Source organism: Salarias fasciatus, chromosome 16 (genome assembly GCF_902148845.1).
Source record: "Salarias fasciatus chromosome 16, fSalaFa1.1, whole genome shotgun sequence".
Taxonomy (NCBI): Eukaryota; Metazoa; Chordata; class Actinopteri; order Blenniiformes; family Blenniidae; genus Salarias; species Salarias fasciatus.
In genome coordinates, this window is record NC_043760.1 from 4,115,423 (window position 1) to 4,139,357 (window position 23,935).

General features: G+C 45.1%; 1 protein-coding gene and 1 long non-coding RNA gene across 2 annotated transcripts; one reads left to right on the top strand and one right to left on the bottom strand.

Annotated features, from left to right (window-relative positions):
* The first annotated feature begins 707 nt into the window (after nucleotides 1-707).
* On the top strand, nucleotides 708-12,921 carry tnfaip6 (tumor necrosis factor, alpha-induced protein 6). Its single transcript, XM_030111991.1, is given in 9 exon segments — nucleotides 708-765; nucleotides 768-806; nucleotides 3,230-3,367; nucleotides 5,661-5,822; nucleotides 11,987-12,063; nucleotides 12,065-12,170; nucleotides 12,173-12,212; nucleotides 12,373-12,413; nucleotides 12,507-12,921. Coding segments are annotated over 9 exon segments (792 nt in total). The 3' UTR covers nucleotides 12,638-12,921.
* Nucleotides 12,922-14,882: 1,961 nt separating this feature from the next.
* LOC115403508 (uncharacterized) lies at nucleotides 14,883-15,684 on the bottom strand. The gene is made up of 4 exons (XR_003933215.1): nucleotides 15,654-15,684; nucleotides 15,490-15,571; nucleotides 15,160-15,324; nucleotides 14,883-15,051 (listed from the first exon to the last, which is right to left on the bottom strand). It is a non-coding gene; the product is annotated as an uncharacterized LOC115403508 (long non-coding RNA).
* Nucleotides 15,685-23,935: the final 8,251 nt, after the last annotated feature.

Below are 23,935 nucleotides of genomic sequence, written 5' to 3' on the forward strand. Positions count from 1 at the left end.
GATGTTTTCTCAACAGTTTGGGTGGAGATCAGAGGCATTCCCCCAACGACCACTGGAGGATCCTAAAGAGAGCAGAGTTCAGTAGCTTCACGCCACAGAATCAACAAGCTGACCAGTCACACCGAACTGTTCTGGGAGATTCGCAGCTCCTGAATGGTGGGAGTTGGGTTCGCTCTGGATGTGTTGTGGTTCCCGGGAAAGATAGACGTGGATTAAAGCTCGAATGAACCTCAGACTTTAGTTTATGTACCAGAGGTAGAAAGGAGCCCAGTGTTTGTATTGTATTTCAGGAGTTTTAAACTTCAGATGGGTAATTCCCATTTTTAAATGAGAAAACCGTTTATTTAGGTTCGTATCAGGATTTAGCATGATGCTGCCTCCGCCATGCTTCACTGTGAGGATGGTGTTGCTAAACTGATCATCGATTCCTGGTTTCCTCCAACCATGACGCCTGATGTTCGCTCCAAGGAGTTCAGTCTTCGTCTCATCAGACCAGAGACGGCAGTCCCTCCCGGTCTGGGTGTTGGGAATGACTGGAGAGGATTATCTCCAGCCAGCAGGAGTTACAGGAGGAGGAGGAGGGAAGTGGCGCTGCAGTGGGTTCCTAAAGGAAGCAGGAGGACGGGTCAGAAGCTGGGAGTATATAAAGGGAGCAGCAGGAGGAAGAGGAGGAGGAGGACGGACCTGAAGCCTCACTCTGCCACACGATGCGCGTCCTGACGCTGCTCTGGACGCTGCTGGTCCTCGTCCAGGAGGCGAACACATGGGCTATAAAAACGGCGTCTTCCACAACTCCATATGGCTCGGTGAGTTCCTCCTTTCGTCTCTGTGACTTCTCCTCTCAGTCATCCTGAAGTGACGAACCTCATCAGTTTGACCTGCCGGAAAGTGAATGAAAGGAGGTTTAGTGAAGCTCTGTGACAAGTGAGTGTTTCCTCCTGGTTGGTTTCCGGCTGCTGTTTTCTGTTCTCATAAAGTGTTGCCGTGCTCAGTAGCTTTATGAGCTGGAGAACAGAGAAGAGAAAGAGTCCAGATCTGGTTATATCGCCTAAGATCTGTTTTTTTTTTTTTTTTTTTTTTTGGTCAGAATTGTGGGACTTCTTCTATTTCTGCTATATAATGTATTTAAAACACACACAGTGGATTTAATCACACTCAGTTGTGTCTCATTCATAAAGAGAACTTCTTACCCACACAAACTAAATATTCATCTAAACCAAAGGTGCCCAACATAAGGCTCATGGGTTATAGCCAGCCCAGAACAGGCTCCAATCCGACCAGACCACCAAAAAAAAGAAGAAAAGAATTTCAAAGAAAATCTTTTTTTTTTAAGTCATTTTCTTCAGGGTATCAGACTCAACACGATGCTCAGAGCCGAGCCGAGGTTTCAGTGATGCTGCCATAAAACCTGGGTGATATCAGACTGGCCTCGAAACCAAGCTGTCAGGGGTGTTTGGAAAAACACCCATAATGCATCAGCTGCAGGAGAATTTCCACAGTCGTTTATTGGATTTGATCCAGAAGTTTTCATTCAGTCTCTTTATCTTGAGACTGGAGTCATTTTCTGTAGTAATTCTGTGGTTAACGGCATTGAGTGCTCCTGTCGGTACCTACAGCTCAGTGCTCGCACTTTTACTTATTCTTTTTAAAAAAAATGGTATCAACGCATCTCTGTATATGAACGATAAACCGGCTTTCGTCACACACTTATGCTCTCAGTGAATTGCTTCTCGCTGTTGTCATTATTTAGGCCTCATTTCCACTCGTGAGGACGATGTCGAAAACAAGTACTAATAGTAACAATGGGAGGTAACACCACCACCCCCCCCCCCCACCCCCACCACCACCACCACCACTACCCCCACCCCCACCCCTCCACCCCTGGGTGAGAGGATGGAGACCAAACGCAGGGCTCAGTGTGTGTGTCAGTGTGTGTTTGTACACAGCAGCTGTTGAAGTGCTGCAGACACCCCCACTCTGCTCGGACTTCAAACTCCTCACAGTTTAAACTATCCGGCCGTCCCGGCAGGGCTTCATCCGTCACCAGCAGACCACCCAGACGCTCTCCTGGCTGAGGAGCTGCAGGGCCGCTCAGACATCGGGAGTTTACCGAGAGGAAGACTCGGACTGTTCTGAGCTTCTGCTCCGGCGAGACGTTCAGAGTGTTTCCTGAGCAGAAACGGTGGAAGCGCCGTGCTGCGGGGGCTTTGTTCAGAGGGAAGCGGGTCGCTTTGAACACTGCAATGGTTTCAAAGCTAAACACTTTGGCTGTGGGTTTTTTTAAATTACACAACAGCGAAGTTCAAAGCCTCTGAAGACGCAGCTTTCTGACTGAAGCGTTTCAGATCCTCTCCGCTGTTTGCTGCAGACGTTTGCTGGAGGCAGTTCAGGCCCCTGCAGAGCAGCAGCAGTGTTATTAGTGTGAAATAACATCCAGCAAACTAACCAGCAGGGTTTTTTAATGCGGTCATGCAGGTTTAAAGCCAGAGGAGGCTCAGCAGAGGACTTCCTGCTGAGCGGCGCAGAGACACGTGAGCTTCTGAAAGGAGACGAGGTGAACGTTCAGCTTCACTTGAGCTCCACTGAAACTCCGTCTCTGGTCGACTCAACGTTTGACACCACAAACTGAGCCCGAAGAACTCACTGCTCTCTCATTGAAACGTTAACATTTTCACCCGTTCATCTTCTATAAAACTTCAAGTTGGTTCAATAATAATCCACCTTGGTCTGTCCATATGAACGTCCATGTTCTCCCATTGTTAAGAACGTACTGTTCTCTGCAGTGTGTGTGTGTGTGTGTGTGTGTGTCTGTGTGTGGGGTTCCATTAGAGAAAATAGCAACAGCACCACCTAGTGGACCAACAGGAAAACCTCATGGTTCAGCTGCTGTTGTCCTGGAAAAGCAGACCTCGTTTTCAGCCTGTTGTTGTGTAAACACCAAAGTTTGCTGAAGCAAAAACTCTGAAATGATACATTTTACATGGAAGGTTGCCATGGAAACAGAGTCTTAGGGTCAAAAAGTAACCTCATGTGCACGTTGTTCTGATTTCGAATATCTTTCTTTCGACATTCATATTGTGTAAAAAGTGTTAAAATGACTTCTATGAAAAACTCTGGTTTTCTGGTTTTCAGTTGAACAACAGTCGGTTTTAAACAAAAGCAGACTGCGGTGTGGAGCGCTGTGCCGTCGGCAGCCGTTCTTCACCGTCCTCTGTCTTCTCCCCCCCAGAGCAAGCAGCGGGAGTTTACCACCGGGAATCACGCAAAGGACGATACCAGCTGACGTATAAGGAGGCCAAAGCTGTCTGCAAGTACGAGGGCGGAGCTCTGGCCACGTACGAGCAGCTGGAGGCCGCCCGGCAGATCGGTGGGTTTCAACACGACGACCCGGTGCCGCTCGCCTTTAGTGATTCATGTGCTTCCCTGGAAGCAGTCAGCAGGAGATACATGGCCGCCGCTCCCGGCTGGAATGCTGTTAACACGAGGCTCTCATGTAGGGAGGGTAAAGGTCAGGGAGGCACGCGCTCAGAGGATCCCACAGGTATCGCAAAGGCCTGGAAACACGAACAGGCGCAGATTAGACGGAGCCCGTTTCCTCCTGCTCACAGACGGCGGTCCTGGTTTTATCAGCAGGACGGCGTCTGCTGGGAAATCCAGATAGAACCTCAGACCTGCGCTGAAGCCCCGTTCACACCGCAACAAGTCACACCAGAATCCAAAAGCTCCAGAGCATTTTGTGTCTGTTTTTGGGTTCTTTCATTCTTCACTTTCAGCCAATATGCTGAGTGTTAACATTATAAACCAGACGGTGATGGACGATCTGAACATCCACGCCGAGCGGCAGCCATCAGACAGCGCCGGTGGTTTGATTTTATGTCATTTACGTGTTCTTCAGTCATTGATGGCATCGTTACTAAAACCCGCCTCCTCTGGGCTCCAAGCTGCTCATCTGCTCTTTTATTAAAATGATCTCTAGATAAAGAAGCACCTCCATTATTATTTTATTAATATTTGTCATTGCAGTTCATTTAGTTTTTTCCCATTTCTGTTTCGCCCTCTCTTGGCCATCAGGCTCGTTTACTGGAGCCTTCTGGTTTTTTGTGCTGCTGCCACGTTTACATGAGAGTTTCAGTTCGCCTTTATTTCCGAAATAAAATTCAATTCCACTTCAAAACGGCCTCAAAAAACAACCAAATTCCAAAAGAAAATTACCATTTAATTCTGAATGGAGTGAGTGCCGCTTTATTCTGATTAACGTGAACTTTTCCGCTCACTCTCTTGTCCTGTTGAAACAATGTACAAATTCCAAGATGGCCGCCGGAAGCGATCGTCGGATTCCAACAGAGATGATTATTTAACTAGAGCCTTAGAAGAAATGGATATAATGAAAAGAATCAATGGGCAGAAGCATAAAATATGGTCCTTTATAAAGTCATCATAGTTAATCAAGCACGAAAAGAAGCAGGAAGTGTTTGTTTGCTTCTGCAGACGTAAATGTGACGGGGGTCGGTTTTCATGAACTAATGTGTACTAATTGTTTCTCTTTGTGGTTTCAGAGGATTTTATTGAGTGTGTGTGTTTTGTAAGTGACCCTGAACACCTTGTAGGCAGCAATCAGCAGGATTGTCAGCAGGTGTGTTCAAAGCAGCAGGGAAGCCGGCCAGGTTATATTTATTTATTTATTTATTAGCAAAAATAAAGTATTAAACTTGATTTGGGTTATTTGTAACTCTGCTCACCAGTGAAAGAAAAGACCCGGTGTTAAGCGAGCTGAGAGGGAAAGTCTTCTCCTGTTTAAACGTTTCGGGTTGTTGGACGGAGTCCAGGACCCGGCAGAGCAGCACTAGGAGTTTATTAGTGTGAAAAAAAAACCAAGTGGTCTGCAAGCAGTCATGCAGGCTTGAAGCCAGAGCCGGATCAGAGGACCCCCTGCCGAGAGGCCCGAAGGCCACGTGAGGCTCTGTGAAGCTCCGTCAGACTCGGTCATGGAAAAAGCTTCCAGTCCTGACCAAACGTTCTGCTTATTGTCTGTAAGTTTCAGTGAGTGGTGCTGATTGTTACTGTCTGTCTGTACGTCTTTCACACAAGAGCTTCAGTTTCCTCGGTCAACCAAAAGTAGTATGAAAATAAACATTTAGACAAACTCCAAAGCTCTCCAGAGAACAGCTGAAAACTACTTCCAGTAAAAAATAATGAACTAACGTGGAACCAGTGAAAGATGGACTAAATCTGACTAAACTAAGCTCAAAGTTACGCTTTAATCCAAAGCTTGGCTGTAATGTTGCAGCATTTAAGACCAGTCTGGAGCAAATTAGGGGGAACTGGGTCTTTGGTTGAAACCCGACCCCTCAAAGTCTTGGTCTTGCCTTGGTCCTGGGATGGGATTCTCTGGTCTTGGTCTTGTCTACAACACTACCAGATATAACAAACCCAAACTTAGCTTGATATCAGTCCACAGGTCCGTCCTGGACCAGTCCATATGACCCTGAAAGAAGTTCCCATCCAGTCTATAGTTAGTCTGAATTCAGTCCATCGTCACCAGAGAGGAGTGAAGAAAGTCATCCAGGCGAAACAAATCCATTGTTCTGTCACGGGAAGAAACAGCGTCAGCTTCCATTCAGGTTCTAACAGTGAAACTCCGTTTTCTGTCTCTTGGTCAGGTTTTCATGTGTGTGCTGCCGGCTGGTTCGACAGAGGCCGCGTCGGATATCCCATCGTTAAAGCCGGGCTCAACTGCGGCTTCGGGAAAGTCGGCATTGTCGACTACGGATACAGGCTGAACAAGAGCGAGAAGTGGGACGTGTACTGCTACAACCCCCACTGTGAGTCCCGGCTTCATCTGACACCCATGCTAACGCTTCCGCTAACGATATCTGCTAATGGCTCTGCTAACCGAGACGCTAAGCTCCCCGCTGCGTTTCTGGGAGTCAGTCCACTCGGCCACGGGACACAGAGTCGCTGAAAACGCACCTTTTTCAAAACCTTCCACCCTGGAAACAGGAAAAAGTGCAACTTTTTGAAAATGCCTGAGACTGCACATGTTCTGCTGTGACTCTGATCATGTGTGTGTACCGTACCGTGCACATAACACAGTGAAAGCTCTGCAATTTTAAAATGTCATTATGCAACACAATGCACAAGATATTCAGCCAACCGACCACGATTAAATGTTTACAAGCCTCTTAAAAACCACTGAATGTAAACTTTGACACAGTTCTGTCCACCGACAGGGACGAGGACAAACAGTCACTACGCAGAACACACAGCAGGTTTTATCTGGGCCTCAAACGCAGAGAACCACAAACCAGACACCGAACAGAGACCTAAAACCTCCACATTCAGCTGAAGAGAGCTGAAGACATTTTAACAAACTCTCATTGAAATAACCAGGAGTCCGACTGAATCTCAGGAGCCAAGAGCAGGCACATGTTTTATTGATGCTTTATTCACTTGAGTGACTGAAGGAAAAACTCTGAGTTCCCTCAGTGGATTTCTGTGTTCTGGAGTGACGCAGTGCTGACTCGGTAGACCCCCCCACCACCCCCCACTGAGCCGCCACCAGGAAGAACCCAGCAGAGCGTCAGAGCAGGGAGAGACTGCCTCACAGGGAACCCTCCGGGGAACCCTCGGATCTGATCCAGGATCTGTTCCAGGAAACTGAAACTTCCCCTCTTGACTCACCGCTTCTAACGTTACCAGATAATCTGCACTCCAGCGTCACTTAAACCCTTCTCAGATCCTTCTTTCAACTTAGGCCTCAAGGCTTCCACTGATTTAGTAAAAGTGAAGCAATAAATCTGAACAGTTTCTCTTCTTTTATTTTGTTTTTACTGAACGCATCCAACTGACACATAAGGGAGTTTGTTTTTGTTTATTAATCCAGGTTTTTTTTTTTTATTACAAATTAAAAATGACCACATAAATAAATTAAAAATGACCAAATAAAATTAAATTAAGCAATTCTCAAACTTGGACATACCTTTTAAATACAATATCTCTTTCTTCATAATGATTCCTTTTCTCTGCTATTTAGTACAAGCTTATAAAAGTGGTTTTTTTTAACGCCCCTGTATCCCCACCATTTACACACACACCACACACAACACACACACACACACATGTCCCCACGACCATACGAAAGCCACACACACAACACACACACACACACACAAACACACACACACAAAACACAGTGTCATGCATTTATCTTTCTGGTTTTAACGAACAGATTCTCAAGTATCAAGTGTATGTCTGTTAATAAATCGTTTTTTGTTGTTTTGTTTTTTACTTTGAACCAAACACAGACAGAATATCCAAATCTATACCGTTATTAAAAGGAGTAATAGTAACACCACATCACATAACTTATTTTTATTTTTTTATTGAGCTTTAACACTACCGACTGCATCAGGTCAGACCACAGATCAAACCTTTAATCAATTTAAAATAGATGATCTGAAGTAAACTGCTCTTTTATCTGCACACAAGAAACAGGATGCTTTGAATGAGCTGCAGCCTCTTTTAAAGAGTTGATCAATAACTCGTGTCCACATGTCCTCACTACTTGTGTCCAGACTGTGGATCTAAAGCTGAAGCTGGAGGTTTTATATCTGAACAGATGTGAAGTTACTGCTGGATGATGAAGAGAAACATTTCGCCCTCTGCTGGAAAAAACAGGAACTTTTTTCAACCTGGTTTTTAATCATAAGACTAAAATGAAGCATTTAATTTGGGGGGGGGGGGGGGTCGATTTTTGAACAAGAAAATCAGTAGAAAAATACCAAAAGAAAAAATTCTTATGTTTATGTGGCTGATTTTCTTCCCTCACCCCTACTGCACAGTCATAGAGCCGTTTTCTGTCTTTTCTTCAGCTGTGGACAATCGATTCACCTGTTTATAGTTAAACCGCAGTACTGGTCCAGGTATGCACTGCACACACCAAACGTTTGTGCCGCCATCTTTCTTCAACCTGTTCCATCAGTTTGTGTGTTTGTGTTTTCAATCTTTCGAAGTGTAGCACCACAGCATGTGAGTTGGCAGGTGTGTGTGTTGCCATGGAGACGAGGTGCATACAGCAGCCATGACAGTGAGTCAGCAGGTGTGCGTGTTGCCATGGAGACGAGGTGCATACAGCAGCCATGAGTGAGTCAGCAGGTTTCCATTCATTTTGAATGGGTGAACAAATGTCATTTTTTGAGATCTGAGAGATGAATTTGGAAGAAAAAGAAAAAAGAAATTCTACTGTGAGTGTCAGAGGCTCCTGTGGAATTATCCTGAAGTTTTCATGTCTGTAGAATCATCCATTTAGCAGGAATTAGTTGCTTTTCGGCAAGTAAATCTCTCTGGAAAATGCTTTGATGCGGACGGGAGAAATTTTGACATTTGTCTTGAACAAATGCATTTTCAGAGAACTGATCCAGTTACTGACACAAGTAAACATTCATTAGAAGCAGGAGGTCTGTAGCTACGTTTTGATGTAAAATATGCTGATTTGGGGTGATTTGGGGCGATCATCTCAGAGATGTGTGGAGCCTCCAGCTGAAACAGATGTTTAAACTGTTCCACATCCATATGGAGTAAATTTAAAGACCCCCGCTCTTCGCATCGTAATCATGGCCATAAAAAACACAAGAACTGTACGTTCCCTTCTCTTCTGCAGATTTACTGACAATCATCCAGGTTTCTGCAGTTGACCTTTCTCTCCTTCACTTTTAGACTTCAGTTGAGTTTGGATCTGATGGTAGAACGTTCATCATCAGGATGTTCCTCTGAATCCAGATCAGCGTTACTCTGATCTCTGAACCCGTCATGTTGAACATGGAGCTCCGTCGATCTCCACGCTCTCCGTCACCATGTGGGTTTGATTTGCTCTCCGCCGCCTGACAGATTCCAGCTCCTTCTTCCTTCTTGTGTTCTGAATTTATTCAGAGCTCAGACGCTTGCAGCCGGGAGCCAGGAGGCTGGGGGTCTCACCGAGGCTCACAGAGCCTCTGAGTGGCATCGAACCGTAACTCCACAAACCACGATATTCCGTCTGAGTCCATCCAACAGAGAGACGCTCTGGACCTGCAGTCAGTCCACACGCCGACGTCCTTGTTCCACCTGATGAACTACAAGATCCGTCTTTCACTGTTGAAATTAAACTACCAACTGCTGGAAGACGTCCGCTCAGACTTTCTCAGTGTGTTAGTGTAAATTCCATCGATGTCCCAGCTGTGTGGGCTAAAGTAAAAAACAGTTTGTGATCATCTCATCTCCTTCACTCCTTCAGCCCTGCGAGATGCTGAAAACGATGATCTCTGAAACAAAGTGATTTGGTAAAAGTCCGTCTTTGAGTTTTCATGTAGACGGAGGAGACGGAGGTTAACGCCACAGTTTGAGACAGAAGCATCGTCGGTATTGAGAAGGTCCTGCTAGCCGCTGCCGCTAGCTTTCCAACCAGCTAACCAGATCCTCAGATAACTCCTCATAGGCTGCTGTGAAGCTCGCTGGCTTTAAGCCGTGACTCTGAAAACACAATCCTCCCATTAATGATCAGCAAAGCAAAAGTAAGCATATGATTAGCATAATAGCTGCACATGTTAGCATTAGCATGTTGGCGCTAGCATATGTTGTTAGCATGTCGGCACAATAGTTTAGGCTGTGTTCGAAACCACATACTGCCTACTACATCCTTCCATACTCATACTATCCATCCTGCATCTGCTACTAGTCCATCAAACAGTATGCAAAGCGTTTACACTACAGCATACTACATAATAACCCAATGCATTGCACTCCTCCCTGAGCAGAAATCGACCTGCTAAAGCTGATTTCACTTTAGCTCTAAACTCTTCAAATGTATAACTTCATCGAGATTTTTTTTGTAAATTAGGCGACAAGTGGTGGTTTAGAGCCCGAGTGTGTCGTTTATTGTCCGAATATCAGCCGTTTATGATTTTTTTCGGACGAATTCGGCGAAATTCAAGCCAGCCGCAGTGAGCAACGCACTTCCGGTTATTTTCACCAAAAAAACCACCCCTTTCCCTTTGTCATGCAAAAAAACCTCAGTGATAAATCTGTGCTTTTACTTTGAAAACAAGAAGGCAATCTTTCAGCAATATATCTCGCTTAACATCGCCGTGGACCGGTGTCCGGTTAACGGACCAGTTGATGCCAATTATGATGCTTTACCGACGGAGAGTTTTTCGGCTCTTCAACAAAGATCGGCTCGCCGTCTTCGGTACAACATGGTCGCTTCAACATGGACTTGTTGTCAGATGTGTTTTTATATATATATATATGTATTTATATATTTATATATATATATATATAGAATTTATGTATTGATATATTTTTAATCAATGTAAATCCAATCAGAAATCTCGTAACATAACATACCTACGAGCACAAAATTGGAGGGAAAAATATTGTAGAACCATACTCCTTGTTAAATGTACATCATTAAGAAACAATCATTGTGAACTGAATAAAGTTTATTCAAATGTCCGTCGCGTTGCATCTTGGGTAATTTCGTATGAGTGAACTCACGATGTCTACTCAACATTTCTAGCGAATGCAGTATGCATCCGGGAACTTCTCGCCTACTCAAAATCGCATACTGCCAGTGTAAACACACTGCATACTCAATAAGTTAGTGTGAGTAGTAGGTAAGTACGTGGTTTCGAACACAGCCTTAGTGGCTCTTGGGTCATAACTGTGCCACCTGTGTTTTTTTTTCTGGATTCTGATTGGCTAGCCTGGCTTCATGCTTCTGGTTACACTGCCCCCTGTTGGTGTGGCATTCTCAAGGCAGCTCTGAACGGGTTTCTGTGTAGGGGAGGCAATAAATACCTGCTGTGTAAAAGTGGCTCGAAGGAGCTACAACCCAGAGCAGTGGAAATACTGAGTTTTTTTACAGTCTATTCAGTTCAAAATTGTAAAGCCTATAGGGGAAAAAAACAAGTTTAAAGAAGCAGTTAGCAAAATACTCCGTTTCCACGACGATGTGTTCAAGTGATGTCAGAAATATTTTTTGTACCGTTTTGGGGTTCAGTTTAATCAACAACAGTCCTCAGATCAATCAAAATGCTAATTTTTGAGAATTGCTGCTAAGGTGGAACTTTTTGAAAACACTCCTACTCATCTCCATAGAAACTTGGGAAACGGTAACTTTTGAAGCTGCTCTGAGATCACCTAAATGGAAACTGACGTAAATGCACGTTTTTGAAAGTGCTACGACTGTATCTCCATGCGAACTGATGAAAGTGCAACTCTTTGAAAGCACTTGAACTCCGTCTTGGTGCAAACTGACAAAAGCAACCTTTTGAGAACACTCCAACTCTGTCTCCATGGAAACAGGGGAAATGGGCATTGTTTTCAGAACGTTACTGTTAATAGAGTTATCTTTGCACAGCATTTAGCGTAACCTAATCACCACAGCACGCTTCTTTCCTGTTTGTGTGTGAACCCCCATTTCCACGGGCACCCTGAGTTTTATTCAGTGACACATCATTCAGTTGGGTCACATGATCAGTGGTTGCCATGACGAAATGAACACAAATCCTCCACAGGGAAAAAACAACAACAATAAAGGTCCAAATGAGAGCACATCTCAGCAGTTACCATGGAAACATGAAACTTTTCTGAAACAAAAAAGATGTTTTCATTGGCAGCATTGGTGAAGAAATGAGGCCAATTGTTCCCTTTTATGTTCAGGTAACAGTCAGGTCTCAGTTTTTTTTCTAACTTCAGTTCTGTTACCCTGCATTGAAGTTATCCTGTTATTCAATCAACAAACTGACCAGCTACCAAGCAGTGACAGCATGAAAACAGACCTGATGTGACCTGGAGGTGACCCTGGTCCCTGTAACTCCACGCTCGTTCATCTGATGATTTAGTTGATGGTATTGGTGGTGTCTGTTCCTACACATCCAACATGGATGAGCAGTGAGTCCGTCGGGTTTCGAGCCCCTGCACCCCTCACCCTCCGGCCCGTGTCTTTCAGCCAAAGAGTGCGGCGGCGTGCTGACCGACCAGCAGAAGACCATCCGGTCGCCCGGTTTCCCCGAGGAGTACCAGGACAGAGCAGATCTGCTACTGGCATCCGCGTCCGCCTGGGCCAGAGATCCACCTGCACTTCCTGGAGTTCGACGTGGAGGACGACGCCGGCTGCCTGGCCGACTACCTGGAGTGTACGACAGCTACGACGACGTGTCGGGCTTCGCTGGCAGGTAACAGACCCTCTGCTCCCACGGGAAGAGCTCGCCATGGAAACCGCAACGGGGAAATGTCTGACTGCCGGAGTCGTATTTGCAGCACGAGAAGTAAAACTTGATTAACGATTATCCAAATGTGTTTCATGAACATATGAAATTCTGAAACTGTCTCCAGGTTCTGTGGGGATTATCTGCCAGAGGACATCATCAGCACAGGTGAGTTCCTCACACTTGTTTTTTTTTTTTTTTTTTTTTTAACAGAAACTATAAATAAACTCTGAAGTCAAATCAAATCGTTTGTCTTCCCAGGAAACGTGATGACGCTGAAGTTCCTCTCTGATGCCTCGGTGACCGCCGGCGGCTTCCAGCTGCGTTACAAGCCGTCAATGCATCGCTGCACTCACCGATCGCACGCACCTCCTCCACTAGCTGGACTCTGATGTGAACCTGGTCTTTATAGTGCCGACTGTTACCTCCCGTTCTGGAGCCAGTGAAAGAAGAGCTGATATAAACTGAAGTATTTCTCTTCCTGTCCATTGACTCTGTACATCCAGATGTGGATTTGAATTATTACAGCAGATTAGAAGTCAGCTGTCAGCGATGTTTGTTTATAACTTCAACTATAACTTTTTTTTCATTTTTTAAAATATTTATTTCCCTTTAAAGGGGCTGTATCATGCTTTTTAGCTAGTCCAAACCCTAGAAATGGCATTAAAGTTACACTAAGGAACTTTCAGTTTTCGTTGATTTTGGCGGCGCCAGTGGACAAAAGCGGTAGTGTTTTGCCTGAAGTAACACTACAGTTCCCATGAGCACTAGCGCGTGGCGTCGTCAAATGCTGCTCCCGGTCGCATGCTGTTGGGCTGAACTCGCTCACATGTGTTTCCAGTGGCTGTGAAGGATGGACAGCGACGAGGTAATGAATCTAATGATGGCTAAACAATGTTATCATGATGCAGAAAATAAACGTTTAACTTTGGTAAACGTAACTTTGTTTTTCTACCGCTTTTCCCCCCTCTGAGACCACAGACATCCACCAAGCAGCTCACATAAATAGTGATCCCCCCATCACTACAGTCCTATATTTATTGTAAACGCACATTGTTGAATGATATCAATCTGCATGAAGTGTGATTACTGTGCTCCGCTGTGCTTCCAGCGGGCGATATGGCCAGTCTGAAGGGACTGTGAGTGAGCAGGGCCGTTTCTATAATGTTAATCGGTTAATAGGCAATCCGGATCATTACTAAAATGTAATAATTTGTTCCCTTTACCAATTAGGACATTTCCTAAAAAAATAATTCAAATCAATTTTGTAGTTTTTGAGTTATCTTGCAAACAAAGAAATAAACAGCAGACGGCAAAAACATAACCTTCTTGGCGAAGGGAGGGTTAGAATATTTCACAGTAAACACACACATACAGATCCTGGCAGGAAGGTGCTGCGTTGCCTGATTATTAATCCTGCACAATTTGCACAAATATACTTTGAAGTCTCTCAGGGAAAGTGCTACTACTCAGTTTCTTACCATTTTATTTTTTCTGTTATAATTGTATTATTAGGATTCTATATGGCTAATTCTGCATTCATTTATTACTAAAATGATTCTGATGTTGATTAAACATAAAAAAAATGTTACGTTTGTGACTTTTTTTTTCAGGAATTCCCTGTCCCAGAAACTACCTCCACCTCTTCTGAGTGTGAGCCCCCACGCACTAGTGCTGGCAGAGGGAGGGGCAGAGGGAGAAGTAGGACACCAGAAGACTTGAACCCCGAGACCCAGCAGAGAGTACAGGATCTGCACGAACGCAGAAACAGAGAGATGCAAGCCAGAATACAAGCACTGGACCACAATCAGAGGGGAGAGCTCCTATAAGTGTTCCTATCAACACCTGGCTTGGTGTTCGACATTTTGGACCTGCTGGAGGACCCTAATCGTCAGAGAGTCCCAGGTGGAGGTGATCTACATCGGTGCTCCTGCGCAAACTGTAACGAGATGAACACTGACCTGGAGAGAGTTTTCCAGACCCAATGGGGCAGTACACCGGATTCCTGGTCCGCAGACTATGTAGCGTGTCATTGTTTGACTGCACTGTAATAAGTTTTTATAGTTTTTTTTGTACAGAATTTGCCTTTAGACTGTCCACTTGTTGTGTGTGTTTCAAAATAAATACATCTGTGCAAAACAAGACAAACGTTTATTTATACACCATCTTTCACTGTTTTCAAATTTCAAGTACTTTGTCTTTGGCACTTGTTCCTTCACAGTAAAGTGAGTAAGTAATAAAACAGGACCTAGAGAAAAAAGGAAAAACAGGCACATGCACACTCTTAGCGTGAATGCAATGTGCATTTTTACAATGGCAGGATATGTGTATGTTTTGATTGAACAAACTATGACAGTATAAATAAAAAATACTGAATAATCTGTGTGACAATGTTAGAAGTTACTGAGAACAATTACAATAAGTACAGTAGCAGCAGTGTGGGTGGGGGTCCAGTAAAGCTGTCACTATGTGTCTGTAGTCAGCCTGTCAGAGTGATATGTTGTATTGATGTGCATTTATGAAAGCAGACAAGGAAGGATCGTCAGTGTTCACTTTGGGGAACACCTTCACCATATTTCACGTGCGTCCTCACAAGCTCAGCTGTTGGTGGCGGCTGTGTTGAAGCCAGAACCCGAAATTCCGGGGGTCATCTGGCCTCAGGGTCTGTGTCTTGGGAAGGCCACCTCCACTTTCAAGCCTCTTCCGAAGAATGCCTCTCTGCAGGTCTTGAATGTAGGAGTACTTCTTTTCCTTCACTGTGCAGACACTCCAGGATTTGGACTTCTTATTGTAGCATCGTCTGTAACTGAAAGGAAGCACAAATACTAGAACACACGTATTTCACAACTACAGTATCAGGCAAACACTATGATATTCCATTCTGGAGTTGTCCTTAGATACGCTAACAGCTTACATCTTGTGTCCATCTTTGTTTCGTGCCGGGGCGCGGCCATTGTCACAGTTGTAGTCTATCGCAGCAAGCAGAGTCCGCGTCCGATACACTGCTGGAGTATAGGAGAACCGCTTTCCTGCGTACATGAGTATGTGATTCTGGAAGCTTTCCAGATCGGATGTTGTCCTGTATAGTATGACAAGAAACTATACAAATCATTGTACACAGACCAAAGTACCAATTATTACATAGATATCGACATTTGATATAACAGCAAAAAAACCAACTTTGCCATTTTAATCGTGTTTTTCAAACACAGACGGTTGTGTTGATAAAAGGAAAAGTGCATACCTGAAGTTGATGAACTTCACAACATTCTTCAATCATCGCTTCTCCAGGACGATGGCTACAAGAGCCTGGTGAGCTGCTGAACCTGTAACCACACATCTCGTTGTGAGATGGATAAAATTCCAAGTAAAGCAACAAAAACCCCCTTGAAAATACATTACAATTACCTTGTTTTATCCATGGTTTTTCCTGTATATCTTCCCAGTGGCTCATGCTCACAAGATCCAGTGGCCCATGTGTGCTGGTTCCGAATGTGATGAATTACAGCATGCCATTTCATCTACAGCATTAAGAATCATGTGTGAACTTGTGTGATCTCACTTGCCTTCTCTTCACAATGAAAGCATGTTTTAGTTTACCTCACAACTTTACTTCCTACAGACATACCTTGAACTGCTCGACAGTGGATGCCTGCTTGGCACAGTACCAGAAATGGTTCACAATGTCTTTAATCCAAGGCAAGATTTCAGACTGGTCTCTGGCTGCACCAGCCTGAAACAAGGATGTGCTGTTGTTAGAAAGCCACCATAGAAATGCTGCTGTTTTTCTGCAAGGTATGAACACGCAGAAGTCACGTCAGTAAACAAAAGTAATAATGCAGTAACACTCTCCCGTCTGAGCTGTGATGCACTGTTTGTGACAGAAGTCCCTCCCCTTCTGTCCTGCACCACTCAGCATACTGTTCCATGTGAGTCCTGTGCAATGTGCCTGAGCCCATGAGCAAACAGCATGGGACCTTTGGTGAATGACGCAACTCATTATGCCAGTGTTGTGAAACAGTAGGCAAGTGTTCCCAGACAGATGACCAAGGGCTCACACCATCAACCCATTTACAGAAACTCACCTGGCCTCTAATACACCAGCTTCTTTGCCCCAGTGCCTTCTTCCAGGATTTGGACACCCTCTATCAGTTCTCCCCTGAGTCAAAACAGAAAACATTTGAAAAATACTAAACTCTGCCCAAAACAACAAATGCAGGCCCTGGGAAAAGTACCTATCATGGTCCGACCTCTTCTGTTATGCTGGAAACTATACTGCAGTGGTTGGAGGTGTTGCTTGTGGGGAGTAGAAGTTACTTGCTCCTTTTGATAGCTGTAGAGAAATAAGAAGTATGAAACTGATATAGATCAAGAGTAATACAAGAGAAACAAAAATATACACACAGGAAATAAAAGCACTACATAACAATCATCAAAAAAACATCTTTTGTCACAGTAGAGAATTATAATAAGAATAACAATAAGTAGGAATACAACATCATAAATAACAATAATTAGGGAACAACATTGTATACCTTACACAACACAATGTCCAATAGGCAAACATAACAACAAAACAATATCTTGTTTTCATTCTGACCTGAATATGTCATGTTTACTGGCTAACTGAGATTGTAATCTTCAAAGTTAGGCGCTTGGTGCTGCTGAAGTGAGCTACATAAGTGGCCTTCAGGACTGACTAAATAAACGTTACATGTAGAATTGCAAACATGCAACAATCCCTGTAATTTTACCGACAGCGCAAGGTGCTATTGATGAACAGGACTTTGAAAAGTCATACCTCAATGCACAGGTGTTTTGTTTTACTGATTATTTAGAGCAAACAACACGGTTTGTCTTGTTTTGCGATCACCGTTTGTCAACTAAACAAAAGACGACCAGAATTCAGTTTTTCTCTGAAATTATTGCATAAGAATCATCAGAAGCTACTATCACGTACATACAAAATGACACGATAATACTACAATGGTTCTGTATGGCTGATCTTTCCACAGCAGGAACTTTATATTTGCATTTTGCAGTCATCGCATTGTTTTTACCTCCGCCAAGGATGTAAAGTTTTCGCCTGCGTCTGTCTGTTTGCTACAGCTTGTAGTAGCATCACTGTGAGCACACTGACGTCATAGAAACATGCAGGCAGCTCTGCTCGCTGGCACACATCGCCGAGTGAAAGCATCGCAGTAGTTTGTAGTTTGCTGTGTGGCTGTTCGTGTCGGTGTGTAACTGTGAAATATCAAGCTGATGGCTAATTACTGCTACCACGCAATTTTCCGATCGCTAGCATTAGCATTTGATTTGAGCATCGAAAGCTACTTACTAGTCCAGCAGGAACAGAGCCAAGGCAGCGTCGGTCGGAAATCCCTCCTGATCTTTCAGCTCACGCCAGCGAGTGAAAGCCGGGCCAATGTCGATCCTGGACTGTGCTTTTATCCGAGTAGCCTCTCTTTTTCTTTTTTTTTGCCTCCTCAGACAAAACTTTTGGCTTCTTTCTCTGTTGTCCACCTTCCGCCATGTTTGCAAAATCCCACACTGGAGTTCTGTCCTTATAACGACAGGGGAAGTGACGCATGCCGTAAAGCAGTCCGCACATTTTGTAGTTTTTGCGTGCATGGTTCCTACCACCCTCCTCACAGTTTCTTAGTCAAAGTAAAAACAATACTGACGTCCTCAGCCCGTGAAAGAGGGGTCATTCAACTAGTTGTAAGCCGATGTATCATCACAAAAGATATTAAAATGTTTTATAAGGTTGAAAAGTTCCTTAGTATCGCTTTAACATGGTAATAGTTTATTTTGGCGCTAAGGAAAAGTCATTTTGTGTGAAATAAAAGATTTTCTGGGGCTAATTCTGAAACCCGGAAGAGAAAACGCTCCGTTTCACTGAAAATCCCCCTCTCCCCCTGTGGACGTTGACTGACAGCGTACTTCAGCCAATCAGCGCTTCAAAACAAATACGCTAGCTTTTAGCTCTTTAGCTCTAGCTTCTCTACACACAAATACACGCGAAAACGTCTTTTCCTGTGAGAAACTCACCAAGCGCAGACCCTTCAGACCCTTCAGACCATTCAGACTCTTGCTCCTGCTTGACTGTTGCTTTCAGACGATGGTCAAAGTTTATCTCCGTAATCAGAGTTAGAAAAAAGCGGCAACGCTGATTGCCGAGGGCCTGCGGGAGGGGGGCTCAGGGGAGACATCTTCACCGTGTGACGTGACCATGGGAAACAGAGCGTTTTCACGGGTGCGGGGGGGCTGCCTCTCTGAGCAGCACAAACATGAGGAAAGCTCAAACACACAGGCACGGAGGAAAAAAATGCTTTGGGGGTGTTTTTGGTGAGTACATAACTATAACAGGTTAAACATACAAAAAGTGAATTTTGCATGATACAGCCCCTTTAAGAAATGACATTTCCTTCATTCTTTCACAGCCTGTCATTATTTTCAGCTAAATTGTAGAAATGAATAAACTGTCAGATAATCATTGTGCTGCAGGTTGAAAAGCATTATTATTAGTAGTAGTTTTAGTTAATTAATAAATAAAATTATTAAATTATTTAATCTTTTGTGTTGTTCCTCTTTTCCTCACTTTCTAAATCAGTGCTTTGTTTAAAGAAAGTTTGAATTCAACCAAAAAATGCTGCCTAATGACCAATAGTAACCCTGAGGTTCAGTCTTTCAACACATCATCAGCAGGGAAAACTAACCAGTCTGACAGGGTCTAACCAGCTAACCCCGTTAGTGGGTGGACAGTCCGACGCCTAGGGAAGTCTGCTTCATTATTACCCCTTTCCCACTGCAACTAGCGGGTCGACCGGTGTCTGCGACCCGCTAACTGTCGCCTTTTTAGGCGCCTTTCCCACCGCCTGCAGACCCGCATCTCACCTCCTGTTGGCGAGCCGCGTCGCTGCGTTTTCCCGCACTGATGGTGTCCCACGTTGATGACATCATCAGCGCGACGGAGCAAAACGAAAGTAAACAATGCAGTGGAAAACAGTCCCTGTTACCTGTAGACGAATCTCCTCTTCCCCGCGATCAGGGGAAGCTCTCTGGTCTCGCTATCTTGCCATTGCTGGGTCATGTTGACAAAGGAAATCTCACGCTGTGTCCAGAAACAACAACTAGCCGCTAACTTAGCCGTGCTGCGTCGACGTCATCATGTAAGTTCCCGGATGTGTCCCTCCCACTAAAAGCCGGTAGAAAGCTGACCCGGGAATTTACCGGGTCGATTGCAGGTGAACGACCCGGGTCGAAATCCCAGGTCAAACCTTTTCCCACTGCCATGACTTAGCGGGTTTAAACGGGTTTTTTGGCCAGTGGGAAAGGGGTATATGACAGGAAGAAGACGTCAAAGGATCAAAGGTGAAAAGTCAGTCTGGTGGCGTCGCTCTAACCGTCTGGATTCATCCATGAAGCCACGTTCGGTCCCCGTCCTCCAGCGGGTTCCTGTCCTCCCTGCGACACCGCTGGACGGGAGCACCGCCCCGATCGACTCCCCACCGCGGCGTCATGCTCAACGGCACTCATCCTTCTAAGGTCATGTCAGTGACGCCACCCGCTCTGCACCACCTTACTACCAGTCACTTTGGCCCCCCCTCTCACCCAGCAGCACACCGTCACTCGTCCACTTCCTGGTCACTTCCTGTCTGGAGTACGGCGACTGCACAGTCAACATGTGGAGAGGAACTAACTAGTCCAAAATGCTGCTGCTCACATGATCACATGACCTCTGTCCTTCAACCACACAATCCATCACCTCTCTGACCTCCATCACCTCACTGACCTCCATCACCTCACTGACCTCCATCACCTCTCTGACCTCCATCACCTCTCTGACCTCCATCACCTCACTGACCTCCATCACCTCTCTGACCTCCATCACCTCTCTGACCTCCATCACCTCACTGACCTCCATCACCTCACTGACCTCCATCACCTCTCTGACCTCCATCACCTCTCTGACCTCCATCACCTCACTGACCTCCATCACCTCTCGACCTCCATCACCTCACTGACCTCCATCACCTCTCTGACCTCCATCACCTCTCTGACCTCCATCACCTCACTGACCTCCATCACCTCTCTGACCTCCATCACCTCACTGACCTCATCACCTCACTGACCTCCATCACCTCTCTGACCTCCATCACCTCTCTGACCTCCATCACCTCACTGACCTCCTCCATCACCTCACTGACAGAAGAAGCTATTCTTAAAACTTATCTTTTTCGAACAGCACGTACACATTCTACATTGGTCATTGGCATTATTCTTATTCTTATTCTTATTATTATTATTATTATTATCAGAACAAGAATTCAAAAAACAAAGACATAATCATTGCATGTAATTGCTTGTAATCATCAATACATGAAATGTATAGATACAAGAAACTGTCTGTCCTATCTAATTCTCTTTCTGTCCCCTCACCCCGACCGGAGCAGCAGAAAGCCGCCTCCTCTGAGCCTGGTTCTGCAAAGGTTTCTTCCTGTTAAAAGAGAGTTTTTTTTCATTTCCACGGCCCTTCATGCTTGCTCATGTGGATCTGATGGGTTTTCTCTGTAAAAGTGTCTAGAGATGACTATCTTGTAATTGGCACTTCATAAATAAAGCTGAATTGAATAAAATTTTGTTTCAATCAATTACTCAATCAAGATCTCTCTCTCTCTTTCTCTCTCTCTCTCTCTCTCTCTCTCTCTCTCTCTCTCTCTCTCTCTCTCATATAAAAAACTGTGTTCTCGCCACCCCGGCGGTATTGTGTGTGTCTCCTTCAAGCTCGGGTCCTCTACCAGAGGCCTGGGAGCTTGCGGGTTTTGAGTAGGATCTTAGCTGTTCCTAGGATTGCGCTCTTCTGAACAGAGCTCTCAGATGTTGTTCCTGTATCTGCTGGAGCCATCCTCCCAGCTTGGGGTTCCTGCTCCCAGTGTCCCGATCACTACTGGTATCACTGTTGCCTTCACGCCTCACTCTCTCTATCTCTTCACTCAGCCCTTGGTATTTCTCCAGCTTCTCCTGCTCCTTTATCTGATGTTCCATCACTTGGGATTGCTACATCTATCACCACAGCTGTCTTCTGCTGTTTATCCACCCAGGGCCGGCGATTAGGCTGGGCATCCGGGGCACTTGCCCAGGGCGCTGAGCCACAGGGGGGTGCTTGATGAGGCCGTGAGGCGCACCGCACAGGATGCGCCGCTGTGACGGCCATTTGAGCAGCGCACTGCTTGGTTCGCTTGCTCGCACCCGTCGACAACTGGAGGTGTCTCCCATCTTGACCCTGGGACCTCCAGTCCATACTCGGTACATATGTTCCTGTACACGATGCCCGCTACCTGGTTGTGCCGTTCCATGTATGCCTTGCCTGCCAGCATCTGACCCCCTGCTGTGATGGTCTGTACTGTCTCTGGGGCTTCTTGGCACAGTCTGCACCTGGGGTCTTGTTTGGTGTGGTAGATACCGGCCTCTATTGATCTTGTGTTCAGGGCCTGTTCTTGTGCAGCCATGATTAGTGCCTCTGTGCTGTCCTTCAGTCCAGCCTTTTCCAGCCACTGGTATGTTTTCTCAATGTCAGCCACTTCTTCAATGTGTCGGTGGTTCATGCCATGCAGGGCTTTGTCTGTCCATGATAGCTCCTCTGGCTCCTCCTTACTGGGCTTTTGATGTCTGAGGCATTCACTTAGCAGATCATCACTGGGGCCATCTTCTTGGTATACTCGTGGAGGCTCTTGGTTTCCTCCTGGATAGTGGCTCTGACACTCACTAGTCCTCAGCCTCCCTCCTTTCTCTTGGTGTATAGCCTCAGTATGCTGGACTTAGGGTGGAACCCTCCATGCATTGTAAGGAGCTTTCTTGTCTTGATATCAGTGGCTTGCATTTCTTCCAGTGGCCAGGATATTATGCCAGCAGGGTATCTGATTACTGGTAGGGCGTAGGTCTGGATCTTATTTTTGCCATTCAGCTGGCTCTTCAGGACCTGTCTTACTCTCTGTAGGTATTTGGCTGTGGCTGACTTTCGAGCTGCCTCCTCATGGTTATCATTTACCTGTGGTATCCCCTGGTACTTGTAGCTGTCCTGCACATCTGTTATGTTCCCTTCAGGTAATTAAAGGGATAGTTCAGGATTTTTGACATGAATCTGTGTGGCATCCCCGTCAGCAGTGTTGTGCATTCACACAGACTCACCCCTGACGGCGTCCAGTGAACGGAGATCCTGTCCGGTTTTGGTCCAGACAAAAGTAGTCCAGCAAGTTTGCTGGGGTCACCAAAATAAAGCGTTTTTCATCTCAAACCAATATGTTTTCGAAAGAGTGATATATTTGCATCACAAACCGTTGACGGTGAAAAAGTCAGACCTCGTAAACGCTTGGCACTATTTTCTCTCCCTTCATATCACTCCGCGAGATGCTAACAGCTAGAGCTAGAGCTAGCTAGCTCTTTAGTAGCGGTAAACACAGTGAAACCAGCAAGGCTGCCATACGTATATGTATCACTGTTCACAGAATTAAGATTTATTACAGCAACACAATACACAATATTGTAATTACAAGTTACAACAAGAAATCCCAGATGACAGATGGAATTGTGAACTTTCCTAAAAAAATTTAATTTTGAAACACCCGATAGTAAAATCTGCAGCAATGTGATGTGATGTTCAGTGTGTTGGAAAAATCTGGAAATTAGGAAAAAGTTTCTAAAATGGCAACATAATAATAATAATAATAATATAATAATAATAATAATAATATAATGATAATGAGGATGAGGATGACGATGATGATGATGTAAACGGTAGGTGCGTTCGACACGAGAAAGCCAGAGGCAGACTTTTGAGCCGCCCCGCCCAGATTTGGCCCGGCGTCACTGACACTAGGACCTACGTAGGGCATCGAAAACTCGCGAGATCGGTCACAGAGGTAGCCGCGGTGAGTTGCTCCAGAGCAACTCACCGCGGCTACCTGGCCCACCTCTTTGTTTCATACAGGCAGGGGATTGGACCCCAGCCCACTCGTCATCAGTTTGATGACAACGCGCTTTATTTGCATAAATAAACACCCAGTCCCGGCTCCAGCCCAGTGTAGTCGGGGGTCGGGGGGCGGTGGCTTAAACCCGGGGGGGGGGGGGGGGGGGGGGGGGGGGGGGGCGGCGCATAGGTGCCGAAAAAGTAACGGAGCAACACAAAACAGAATCCACAGATCAGAGGCGCTGTTCTACCTGTCCAACAACGTATGATCATTAACCACACTGCTTAAAAGCACAAATAGTAAAAAAAACAACAACAAAAAAAAAACAAATGATAAAATAAGCAGCTCTCACCTTTAGCAGAGCTGGAGTCTCCTCTTTTTTTGACTTTTGAATAGCACAACACTTCATATTGATCTGAGCAAGCCAGCAGAGTTTGCTGTTGTTTTTTAAGGACATAATAGACTGAAAACTTAATGTTTTTAATGAAATACTATATTTTGACTGAGGGGGCGAGGCAGTCTGCCCCCCCCTGACGCCAGGTCCGCACTTGCAGCACACGCACGTGTCACATGTAACTTAAAATTATTTTTTTTTATTTTATTTATTTCAGTTAACTGAATATGTCACAATGTGACACACGAAAGAAATTATGAATTTTTGTTTTTAATAAATAAAAAAATTACCCCTCTGACAGCCAGGGAGGGGTGGGGGGGGGAGGG